Source organism: Astatotilapia calliptera, chromosome 17 (assembly GCF_964374335.1).
Source record: "Astatotilapia calliptera chromosome 17, fAstCal68.1, whole genome shotgun sequence".
In the NCBI taxonomy this organism is placed as follows: Eukaryota; Metazoa; Chordata; class Actinopteri; order Cichliformes; family Cichlidae; genus Astatotilapia; species Astatotilapia calliptera.
This window is the reverse complement of record NC_137438.1, coordinates 30743857-30756195: the sequence shown is the minus strand read 5'-3', so window position 1 is coordinate 30756195 and position 12339 is coordinate 30743857. Positions and strand designations below refer to the sequence as shown.

At 41.2% G+C, this 12339-nt stretch overlaps 1 protein-coding gene across 11 annotated transcripts in view; it reads left to right on the top strand.

Moving 5' to 3' along the window:
- The window catches only part of wnk1b (WNK lysine deficient protein kinase 1b), a 91701-nt gene that overhangs the window by 56951 nt on the left and 22411 nt on the right, over nucleotides 1-12339 (top strand). For 9 of the 11 annotated variants that reach the window (XM_080291646.1, XM_080291645.1, XM_080291641.1 and 6 more), the window contains exons 6-11: nucleotides 872-960; nucleotides 1735-1874; nucleotides 3458-3537; nucleotides 3781-3981; nucleotides 4540-4609; nucleotides 4831-5030. In XM_080291646.1, coding sequence (XP_080147772.1) covers nucleotides 872-960; nucleotides 1735-1874; nucleotides 3458-3537; nucleotides 3781-3981; nucleotides 4540-4609; nucleotides 4831-5030 — 780 coding nt within the window. Of the gene's footprint in view, nucleotides 1-871; nucleotides 961-1734; nucleotides 1875-3457; nucleotides 3538-3780; nucleotides 3982-4539; nucleotides 4610-4830; nucleotides 5031-6899; nucleotides 10056-12339 lie in introns of those variants that run through there. The other 2 variants (XM_080291648.1, XM_080291649.1) reach the window with 1 other exon arrangement.

The following is a 12339-nucleotide window of genomic DNA, read 5'->3' as shown; positions in this document are numbered from 1 at the left end:
GTGCAGGACAGGGATTTAACTGCAAAATGACACAGGCGCTTGGCAGCCTTGCTTTTGTATAGGAATGAAACCACAATACAACCTTGAGCTGAGCTGAGTGCCCTGTTCCAAAGAAACACATCAAAGATGAGTTGTGCTCATCGGCACAGATTTACTCAGACTGATTGCAATGTGTATGTATTCTGTTTGTGTTTATAAGTTCAACAGCACTTATTTGCAAACCTTCAACAATCTGTCTGAGATTGATTGCAGAGACCTGTGCAACTGAATTTCAGTCAAAAGTGAGGGTGTTACAGAGCTGCCAGATCACCTCAATATGGGGATCTGGTGTTTAGGTTTTGCATTTAATTGTCATTCTGTATCTAAAATGAATAAATATGCCAACTTTATGGTAAATCTCATCTATTTAAGGAAAGAGTTTAAAGGTGCCTACTACACATGTAACCTTAGCATTCTTAGGAACTGAGACGTAACAAACAGGGTAGGACATTGGTATTTAATGGATCTAGCTATATGATTATAACATCTTTTGAATTGATTTTACATTGATCACCGTGTCATTATATGCTTTGGTTGGTAAGTATATATATATATATGTAAGTAGCAACAGATATCATGTTGAGAAGTGGTCACTCTAAATTTCTGGCACAGTCAGAATTTTTCCAGTCAGGCTGTTTAATGGAAAAATTGTTCTAGTAACCAGTTTTGAACTGCTTGCAGGAGCCACTGCCAAAGATATAGTCACACTGGTCATGATTTGTCTGGCACAGCCTAAAATCACACAATGCTCTTTTTATCCTTTATGTGTGTGCTTGTTTGACTTCTCTGAAAGGTTCCTTCCCTTCACTGCTCTTCTATTTTCGCTTTGCAGGGAGTGAAGCCTGCCAGCTTTGACAAGGTAGCCATTCCCGAGGTGAAAGAAATTATCGACTGCTGCATCAGAACTAACAAGGATGAGAGGTGAGTCACAGACAAAAACCATTGATGCTAAATGTGTATCTGGGCTTGGTGTGATTTCTTGGGCTGTGGATGTTTGCATGTTTGCAAACTCAACAATTAAAATGGCCTTATTTAATCGATTCCATTGTTATTTAGTCTCTTCATGGGTAGACAGATTGATCCGTTAAACCTCCTCTAAAAAAAAAAAGGTTACGTTTTTTTAAAAACTCATGCCTTCTTGGTTAGAAATTAAGAAGTGCTCTGTTTTCTCTCCACGTGCTGTTTGCCTGCCAACACTTTTACCACAGTCTCTCGTCTTCTGCTTCACAAGCTTAACCAAAGCAACTTTACCCCTCACTCTCATACTCGATCTTCTATTTTTTTCTCCAAATCTTCTTTCTCCAAATTATCCAGATTCAGTTACTGTATCTTTTTCATATTTTTCTTGGAAACCAATAACCATTTTTAGCATTGCTGATGTTTTTTTAAACTACTTTTCTTTTCCCAAGAAACATTTGGAGGCTCCAAAAGTGATTGCACAATTTTCAAAGCTATCTAAGGACAACATGTCGTCAGCATGTTACGATTCCCAGAAGATTATTCAAATATCTTGTCTTTCCTCTTAGCTCATGAGTTAGGGATCAGCTCACAAGGGATTGCAGGTCTTGAATAAATTGATATCAAGTGGTATCTAGAAATAATTCCAGTTCACTCTCATTTATGGTATAACTTTCCTGTTGAATCTCCAGTGAATATATTGTACTGAGCTTGATCCACCTCGCCTTGTTTCTCTAGGTATGCCATAAAGATCCTGTTGAACCATGCCTTCTTCCAGGAGGAAACAGGGGTCAGGGTTGAACTGGCAGAAGAGGACGATGGAGAAATGATCGCTATTAAACTGTGGCTCAGGATAGAAGACGTGAAGAAGCTCAAAGGTAAGGCATGATTTTATCATTATTGATGATGCCATTATTCACATCACAGGACAAAATCTGACTCTATTTGTCATATGTGTTCAGATTAGAGATGGACCGATCCGATATTACGTATCGGTATCGGTCCGATACTGACCTAAATTACTGGATCGGATATCGGAGAAAAATAAAAAATGTAATCCGATCCATTAAATATCACGAAAGCACCTCACAAAACTTGCAACAAGCCGTAACTCGCCTCAGAACGTTAGCACGTCGGAGCAGTATGCATCACGTGATAGAGCGGCTGTGGCATGCGGGACCTGTCGGTGGTCTGGATAGCATGTGGAGCTTTGCTAGCAACCCGGCATTTCATCTCCGACAAAGTTATCCCCGAGAGAAGTAAAGCAAGTGTGTAAGTCCATCTCTGAATGTTTGTAAAGCATTCCCACGTTAAGCTTAACGAGCGACTGCCTCTCCTTGCTGCTACTTCAATCATGAAACTGCTTAAATGATCAGCTGATCGGCTTTTCTGTTGCGAGTCCGTCTCTCATTTGTTTTTGGCCCACTTTGCGCCAGAAAGAGGAAACCAGCGGCTGAACAACGGCAGCATGTTTAAGCTTGATAAGCTGTTGTTACAATTTATTTAAATATTACTTTCTACGCCAGGATCTTTTTCTACGTAGCTGACGGCTGGTAACTGTGCAGGGGCGGATCTAGCAAAGTTTAGCCAGGGGGGCCGATAGGGCATTAACTGGGAAAAGGGGGCACAAAGACATACTTTTCTTTCTTATTCTCATTTAAAATGTCGAGCTTTTAATAAATAATTATCTGACACCCAAAGTTTTAATTTGATGTAAAATGAATAGAAGTCAATTACTGTATATAGTGACTATTAAGTCTAATATATATACCCTAGTAAGCTATAGTACTTTTTCCTTTGGGAAGGTACCATCTGTGCAGTCTGCAATTTTGTTGAAGAAAGATGTTGAATCTATTTAATATTTCTTGAAAAATAATTGATTTCTGTGCATTTTTTTTCACACTGCATCAAATTAAGGTTGATTACGTCGATTAAGCATCATGAGGTGGCGCGTGAGGGGTGGTTCCCTACTTTTTTATTTATTTAATTTTGTTGTTGCTGGGAGTTGGAACCCTATTAGTTAGGTTGCTTAATATTTACGCTAAGTACTCTTTAAAATACCAGAATAGGGAGGATGGTGTAGGTTTAAGTTTATTAGATTGATCAGTATTGCTGAACTATGAAATATTTTTTTTGTATACAGGTATAACAGAATAGCTTTAGTGTAGTTGTTGTTTTAAACTTGAGTATGAACTTGCAGACTTGCAAAATGCAGCAAGATATTTAAAAAACAGTTTTGTTGATTAAAAAACACTATATCGGATTCATATCGGTATCGGCAGATATCCAAATTTATGATATCGGTATCGGTATCGGACATAAAAAAGTGGTATCGTGCCATCTCTAGTTCAGATATATTAAACTGGTCAAAAACCAAAGCGCATGTTTTGTTGGGCAACCAGTAACAGTACATTAATACTATAGGTAATTGCCTGATTGGCAATTTTTAACATGTTTGCAGGAAAATACAAAGACAACGAAGCCATCGAGTTCTCCTTTGACCTGAACAAGGACGTCCCCGAAGATGTGGCCCAAGAAATGGTGAGTACAGTGAATAGGAATAAATCCATTTATTACTCTATTCATTGTGGAATAATGGATGTCAGAGGGAGAAAATGATGGATTTAGGAAGGACAGAGGAGATATATGGGAATGAGGAAAGAAATATATTGTAATGAGAGATGGAAATGGGACATTCATTCATATAGGAATGATGAATGGCGTTAAATGGAGTTGTGCCTTTTTTTTTTTGTGTCTCTGAGTGACTTCTCTTCAATCCCGCAGGTTGAGTCTGGCTATGTTGCTGAGGCTGACCATAAGACCATGGCCAAGGCCATCAAGGACCGCGTGTCTCTGATCCGGAGGAAGCGAGAGCAGAGGCAGCTGGTACGAGAGGAACAGGAGAAGAGGAAGCTGGAGGCAGAACAACAGCAGCAGCAGCAGCAACAGCAACAACACGATACACACAAAGCTTCACACACACAGGTCTGTCGGACTGACGGGCATCGCATTAGTTTGGTGTCTAAGTTAAAAAGCACTTTAATAAGTCTATTGAACCAGCAGACTGATTTTGGTGCAGTTTAGTATTCTTTTTAAGGTTTGTAATGAAAACAATTACTTAGCCATCTACTGCACAAGCTCAAGAATTAGGACATGTAGGTAGATAGGTGTATCTACCAGGAGGCTGAGGGGTACCACTGGCAGCCGCAAGTGTTTTTTTTTTTCTTTTCAAATGATTACAACCAACCAAAAGAGTCTCGAAGAGCAGTTCACAGTAAGGATTGGGACTTACTATCAAACATTTGAAGGTGGCACATCCTCCTACAAGAGCACACTGAGATCTGGTATGTTAGGTTTTTCACTTTTTAGTCAGTTACTTAAAGCCCTGTTTTTCCAACATGTAAGCATATCAGTCATGTCTATCCACTGCTTGCTCTTCCTATCATATGGTGGAGTCATTTTTTTACATTAGGGTCAGAGAAATAGGAGTTTTATTCTTATTTTGCTTCAGTTTGACCCTCTCCTGTGCATGCTTGTCTGCAGGCAGAGACCGAGGAGACCGAAGTGGAGCAGCACCAGCTTCTCTATCAGCAGGCGAGCATCTCACACACATGTAAGTACCCAGATAAGGAGGTCTAGTCTAAATAGTCGATTTCAACAATTGTTATATTTGCCCACCAAGGCCAGGAAGGTTTTCTAGCATCAAGTTTAAATGTATTCCTTCAAATCAGAAGCAGCCATTCTTGGCCCACTTTTCAAATTCGATACAGTATTTAGAGTCGGGCATTAGAAAAGTTTACTCCAGTAAAAAGTCTGTTTTTGTGTCCCTGTCAGCTGAAGGAGGCGTGGACAGTGGCCAGGGTTCCTCTGTTTTCTCCTCAGACTCCCCCCACCTGGGTCAGCTGACCATGTCGTACAGCTGCCCCCCTTCTAGCCAGCCTCCTTCCCAGCCCCAGCCCCAGACCCCCTATCCCCCCACCCCCTCCGCTACCCCACAGCAGCACCCGGGCTACGCCCAGCCGCTGCAGCCAATGGTAAGTGGAGCTTTCATTCAAAAGAGTCACTACACGTGACAGTCATGCCACATCGGTGACGGTTAGAATGTTCTCGATGCTCACGGATGTGATTAAACATGACTCGTCAGTTTGCAGTGAGCGCTGCTTCATGTGTTGGAGTGGGAGTGAGTTGGAATGAATTTTGCGGTGTTTCGAAATGGTGTGGGGAATTTCAGCCGCCTGTATTTATAAAAATAAAAGAATGCAGTTAATTGGCTTTTACTTGAAGATGGTAACTTTATTACACTTCAGGAAGATAAATAACACAAGGCACTGATTTGACTTATTCTTCACTGAGGCATGCAGCCTTCAACATTTAACCCATTATGGCAGTTATAATATTTCAGCCACTTTAATCCATCAGTAAGGTCAAACATAGTCAGACGTATTATGTCTGTACTACCAGCGTAGTACCATATGTCATCATCTGTACCTTGGATGTCGGTGAGTACTCTCTTTATTCCAAAAAAAGCATCTCTCATTATCAGACAGTTACCACCTTTCTTCTCTGTCTTTAAACCCTGCTTTCCTGTCCTTGTGTCTCTATATATTTTTTCCTTTACAGTTATAAATTTCATTTTTGCGGTCATTCTGTTATTTCTTTCTGTTTGGTGTATTTCATTTGTTTTATTCATTCATAGTCGGGCACATCTGTTTGGACACACGTCAAACAGGAACATGTTGAGATCACTCGCAGGTCATTATTTATTTACAATGCATTAGATATTTTTTCTCAAGGACCTGACATAGTTTTATGCGCTTTCTCTTAGTGGCCAAGATTTAGATCTAGGTTGACTTATTTATATCTGGAGCGTATGAATCACATTTCTTGTTAAAAGTAGTGGTAATGGAGAGGTGAACGTTTTAATTTTAATTTTCGCCATTACACGCGATGACTTCTGGTTTCTATGCCCTCATCTGACTTCTAAATTACCAGCATCCACACAGACTGAGACTGCTGTTGTTCACCTAGATGTACACCGATTGACTATATAACTAAATAATGTCCTTTCAAGGCTTTCTTTGAACTGCAACTGAATTACTCAGGAAGCTTATTTTCTCATCAAAGCCAATTTTTGGAGGTGGTGAAATAGACAGACTGGCTTGTTTCTAACATCAAATGAGGTCCTAATGAGTTATTTTGAAAAATCATTCTTTGTTCTATTTGAAGTCTGTTTCTTTAATTTACAGTTTATTTTTGTGTCTTTGTGATATTTGTGAAACTGGACACTTTTAACGGTATGATAGATGACTTGCAAATGATTAGCTCCATTGAGAAACCTGTTGTTTATAAATCTGAAACATTTTCGCTCACAAAATAACTGTAATTGTTTTGTTGGGGGTTTTTTCGATGATGTAAAAACTGTAAAACTGTGGCTTTTATTTATGGTATGATTTGGTTTTTATTTTAAGTTTCGCTATAACTGCTGCAATCTGTGTTTAAGTACCTTTTCTCCTGCTTTTTTTTTCTTTTTGTGTTTGTTTTTCATGTTGGTCACTCCCTCTTCCATCAACCCTCCCTGGCCTGCAGCCTGTGTCGCACCACCGTCGATGTCGTAGCATGTCTGTTTGCGTTCCCCCTTCCTCCTACTCCTTTTCTCACGTTCCTCCGCCCCTGGTTGTTCCTCCAAAACAGCCCGCCACACCTCCAGACCTGTCCTCCTCGTCCCCTTACACCACTGCCTCATCATGCACACCTCTCACATCAGAGAGGGACACATTCACTAGGTGCCTCTCCAAGGCCCTGGAGACAGTCCTGCCCCTTCACTCTGCCTCGTCTCAGCCCAGGGCCAGGCAGCGGCGGGCCAGCCTACCTGCCCTGTTCTCAACCCCTGTAGGTTCTAAAGAGATAATTGGGCCATAGTGGTGGAACCAAAGAGGACGAGAGAGAAAAAGATGATGGACATGGGCCACATTGAGTCTGAAATGAAAGATTTATAAAAATGCAAAATTGCATTATTGAAAAGTTCCAAGTGATGCTGCATATGGAAACACAATATGACACCATGTACATATTACTAACTGATGCAGTTTGTTTCAGTGCTGATTATTTTTCTTGGTTACGATTTGAACATTTTTCTGGTTTAAGCAACCAGGATAAGGTCCTTTGTTGATCTTAAGAAATGTACATTTGCACTATTAAATATAGAAAATATAAAAGCTCATTGCTTCAGAGAAATTCAGTAAAAGTTAAAATGGTGAGTTAGAAGAACAACAGCTGGCATAAAGGATACTTTACATGAACTAGATGTAGTATGCTTAGATTAGCGCTACTTAAGTTCTCAAACTTCCTGTAAGGGTTAGTGTAGCAAGCCTGTTACACAAAAATACGTGTATTACGTGCTCACTTTTTTTTCCATTTAGATTTTCAGACTCTTTTGTGAGTCTTTGATTCTAGACATACGTCTCTATAAAACTCTCTCGGCCTCCACTGGCCACCGCATAGTCCTATTAAATACGCAGTGATTGCACTTTACTTTAACCCTGCTCTGTAGTCAAATGCTCTAATAAAATGTGCATCCTGAATCAGGAAAACTGGTTACTTTACAGCAATTTGGTATAAAAACAATGCAGGATGTTCCCATAACATGCAGAGACAGCGAAGATGTGACGTAGGTCAGCGGTCCCCAACCTTTTTTCCGCCACGGACTGGTTCAATGTCAGACAATATTTTCACAGACCGGCCTTTAAGGTGTCACAGATAAATACAACAAAATTAAATGATACGACCAAGACAAAAACTGTGGTATTTTGTAAATGTAATAATAAACGCATATTTGCCGTGTAATTTTGTAACTTTATTAGCAGCGTCCTCCTTAAATGCACCAACAGCATTGAGAGTTGGCGCATTTCAGGAGGAGATTTTCCTCTCTGCCCCTGAATGCTCTCTGGTCACAATGGTAACGCGTAAACAAAATAAGACGCACAACTACAACACGGGAAAAGACCTAGGGAAACAGAGTTAACAATAAAAGCCCTGAAAACCATAAATTTCACACCCGAGCCTCAGCTCTCGCGGCCCGAGGCTTGGGGACCGCTGACGTAGGTGATGGTTGAAGAATCTGTGAGAAGATATTTGCACTTTCTGGAAAGTGTTGCAGTCTACCTTTCCTTGCAAGTGGCAGCTGGCTGCTTAAAAGGTCAACATTTTGCAGAGATATGTTTGAAATAAAACACAATTTTCCTGATTGCAGATGCATTAGGATAATGTCAACCTTTGAGACAACCTTTCCTCTCTTTGCATTTTATAACTCACTTTCTCTCCACCTGTGATGGTGTATATCTGTCCTTTTCTGTCTTGTCTTGTGTCTTTGTGCTGTAGCTGTGTGTGATTTCATCTGTCTATTGTAACCAGTTTCCCATCTCTTCATTACCAGTTTGGTTCACTTTGTTAAACAGCTTTTAACCACATAATTTTCCTTTAAGTGTAGAAGGTGACTACCCCCATCCCCCTTTTTATTTTGGGGTGTTCTTTGAAATTATGCTCTTTTTCTCCATTTCATTGGGCCTTTACTGTGGTTCTGTGTCATTCTCTCTGAGTGTCATTCTTAAATCCATTGTATCTCACTGTCACAGCAGCATTCAATGCCACACCCTTTCAGCGGAGGACCAAGCACAGGAGGGGGAGCAGGAGGGAACGTCCCTCTTCCAACTCTCCCAGACCCCCCGACTATTTTCTTCCCCTCTATCCCTGAGCGTCCCATTTCCTTCTCACCTCCTCCTACTGGGCCTCCAAAGGCCTACAACACTCAGAGACGCAAGAGCACTTCCATTCTCGAGGCGCATACCCGACACTTTCAGCCTGCTTACCCTCGTTACGGGAGCAGCCTCCACCCTTTTTCTGGCATGGAGGGTGTTGAGGCTCCTTCTCTCTTCATGGTTAATCCTGGTTTTGCAGCAGCTGCTCAAAGACTTGGTGTTGGGGAACCCCTCCATCTCCCAGGACAATCTGATCCAAGTTTTTATGGGTTCAAAGACATGAGAGCAGAGCACGAGGAAGCAGTGAGGAGACTCAATCTAAATCAAGCAGCCTTATTGGACCATTATGAAGCAATGGCATATGGAGGCTACCCAATGACTGCACACCAGCTTTTCCATCAGCAGAGGCAGGCAGCAGCTGCAGCTGCTGGTTTGGGTTTTGATCCTGGTCCTCCATCTCAAGCAGGGTTCTTACATCCTCATATCCTGCAAAGAATGAGTGCACACAGTCCAATACCGCCACCCTTACCCCCCATGAGTGCATCCACGGTTGGCTCTATGTCTTCTTCATCATCCGAGGGATGCTATGGTCCACAGCATGCTTCCTCATCCTCCTTTCCTATTTCTGCACCTCCAGTAATGGCCGACGCCCCGCCACCTACCGGAAGTGTTTTTGAGTTTCATTTAGCTGCAGCCGCTGCAGCTGCAGCCGCTGCTGGAGATCCAAGCCTCCTGGCATCCAGACTTTACCGGGCCAGACGGAGTTCTATGGACCTCCCTCTAGAGGACAGCCCTGGGACGGGATCCAGTGGCTCCGGCACATATAGTCGTCTGCAGCCAGTGACAGAAGAGCTGTACTCTTACGTGAGTCCGGAGCTCCCTTTACCTCCGGGAAGTCTCCTCCTTCACCACGCAGGTTTGACTGTAAAAGACAGAAGTCCCGATCCTTCCAGCGACTCTCTGACCTCCTCTGATGCAGGAGAGTTCCAGTCACCACCTCCGCCACCTCTTCCTCCTTCCTTCGAGTCCTCAGCTGCTCAGTCCATCCCTCGCTCGTCCTCCACTGCGCCTTACGATTCACCAGGGGGAGTTCTTCACGCAGATCCCCAGGGGCATCCGCCTTCAGTGCAGAACTTTCTGCCCACCACACCATCGTCCGAGCTCCCGCTTGGGGGGTCGTCATCAAATCAGCTGGAGTCTCTGATCCAGAGCTCCTGGGCCCGGCACGGGGGAATGGTGCCAGCTCAACCTGATATGACATACCACGAGTCACTGCTGGCCATGCAGGCCGCTAACCCCCCTCTGGTACAATGTTTAGAACTAGAAACCACACCTAGACCTCTGGGTCAGTTACTAGTTTAGATTTTGAAATTTATACCAAAATTTTACATAGAATGTTTTGATTGATGGTTAAACTGTAATTCCTAAATTATGGTATTTTCTGCTTTTGATTATAAATTATTAACAGCTCACAGATTGGCAGTTTTTTTTTTTATATATTATCCTTCTAACAGTCTTGTTCTTGGACCCCGTAGCCAGTAAATAATTGGAACAATGTTGTGCAATCTAGCAAAAGAAATTGAATTTTATTGGTAATCTGACCCAGAGTCTGTTACACCAATCCCTGTTGTTTTTTTTCCTCCATATTTTATTTATGGTATTTTTTTTTCTCTTTATGTCATCATGTAGTCTTTGTGATTTAATCCCCCCTTTTCTGTCGTGCAAGCACCACAGAGAGTCTGCCTTCGTAGTTTCTTCATTCTTCAACAGCATTAAAGGAAAAGGGGTGATTCTTTCAAATATTTTGGTTAAAAACATGAAACCAGAACCATTTAATTTTAAGTTTAACATTCGAGGCATTATTTTTAGTAAATGGATAATTACGTTGAAAGTAAGACTCTTTGGGACACTCTGTGGTGTAAAAGCTTTATGAGCCGAGTCTAAGCTCCCTTCTTCTCTGTGTTTATGTTGTGAATTTTTGGTGTTATCAGTAAGTAATATTTTGTCTGTATGTTCATATATGAAAGTATATGAGAAATGTGTGTTTGTGCTGGTATACTGTGTCTACAGTATACTTGAATTTTAGCCCATACAAATCCAAAGTCAGTTTGATCTGGAGTTTAAAGGTTAATGGTTAAGATGAATAATCTAGATGTACATTTTAAAAAAGGCATCTTTAAGACGTCGACGTGCGCACATTTGATATCATTTTATGACATTTAACGCAACGTCTGAATTCACATAAAGCTGTAAGACTTTGCTGATTTGTATGCTTAAACACACAGAAACATACAACAAAACTAAAGGAGGCTTAGACAAAATAGCAATGTAACCATGCAGAGAGACGTTCATCTGTGTGTTTCACAATTTGTGTTGTAAATGCTAAAGAGCTTGGCTTCGAGCCAGTTCTTTAATTTAACATATTATGTTATCATTTCCTGCCCACAATGAAAATCAACTTCCTACACAGGGTTCAAAGGTCACAGCTGAAATTCTTTAAACCCTTAGAACGCTGACATTCTTGTTTACTTTCTTTCCTTTATTCATTTTCCTTTTCATCGTCCATCAGTAGCTCTTTTTTTCCATCTCATTTATATTAAGTTCTTGATCTTTTTAGCAACGTTATTTACTAAATATTGCGTATGTGCAACCTCTTATGTGTTTGTGTTACTCCCTGTAATGTTAGAGAAAGCTAGGTAGTCGTACGTCTGGTGCAACGTACCGTACTTGCGTAAGCTTTCCCCATATTTTCTCAGGATGAGCTTCACGACAAGTATACAGTTGCTTCCGGCCTTCTAAGGGTTCAGTCATCAGTGGATTGGTTGTAGTCATCTCTGTGCTACTGTAGAGTATTTGAAGAATTCGTTAAGTGAACACAGGAGCCTGTCAGGGTGATGACCATCATGAAATTCAAAGGATTGAAAATCAAATATACAATTGAAATGATAAGTTGACTCAAAAGAAAGCCTGCATCATTTCAAGTGAATCAGACTTTCTGTCAGAGTCAGAGGTAGGGCCATGAACAGGACATGTGGTGTTAGGATGAAATCTGAAAAAGCAGCAAGTGTTTTAAAACATCTTAGTTAATTCATAGAGAGTATTCCAATTTTTACTCTGTGCTCTGTTGGCTATATAACACCTTTTTATCATCACTGTTAATGACTTAGGTCCTGACCTGCATGTTAAATAAATCCTACTTACACCCTGCCTAACCCCAGTGCCGTGCCCATACTGTTGTACATGCTATACTACAAGCTGCGTATATGCATACATTAGATATCAGTGTGCATATATCTGTCATCGGATTAGAGTATACGTGTCTGTTTGCATGTGTGCATACACAAGAGGAAGATCTAGATTAAAAATGATTGCTAGAGAAGAGCAGAACTGCCTTGTGTTTGTACTCATGCATACTGTTGGATCCAAAAGCTACAAACATGTTCTAATTGTCTTTTTCTCTCTTTTACTCTCTCTTGTCCATAATCTCTCTCAATTTCTCTCCTCCATCCTCCATTGTTTTGTCCTACGACGTTGCATCTGGTCCTGTCTTTCCATTTTTCTGTCTTTCTCTCTCTAAATCTGACTCTTA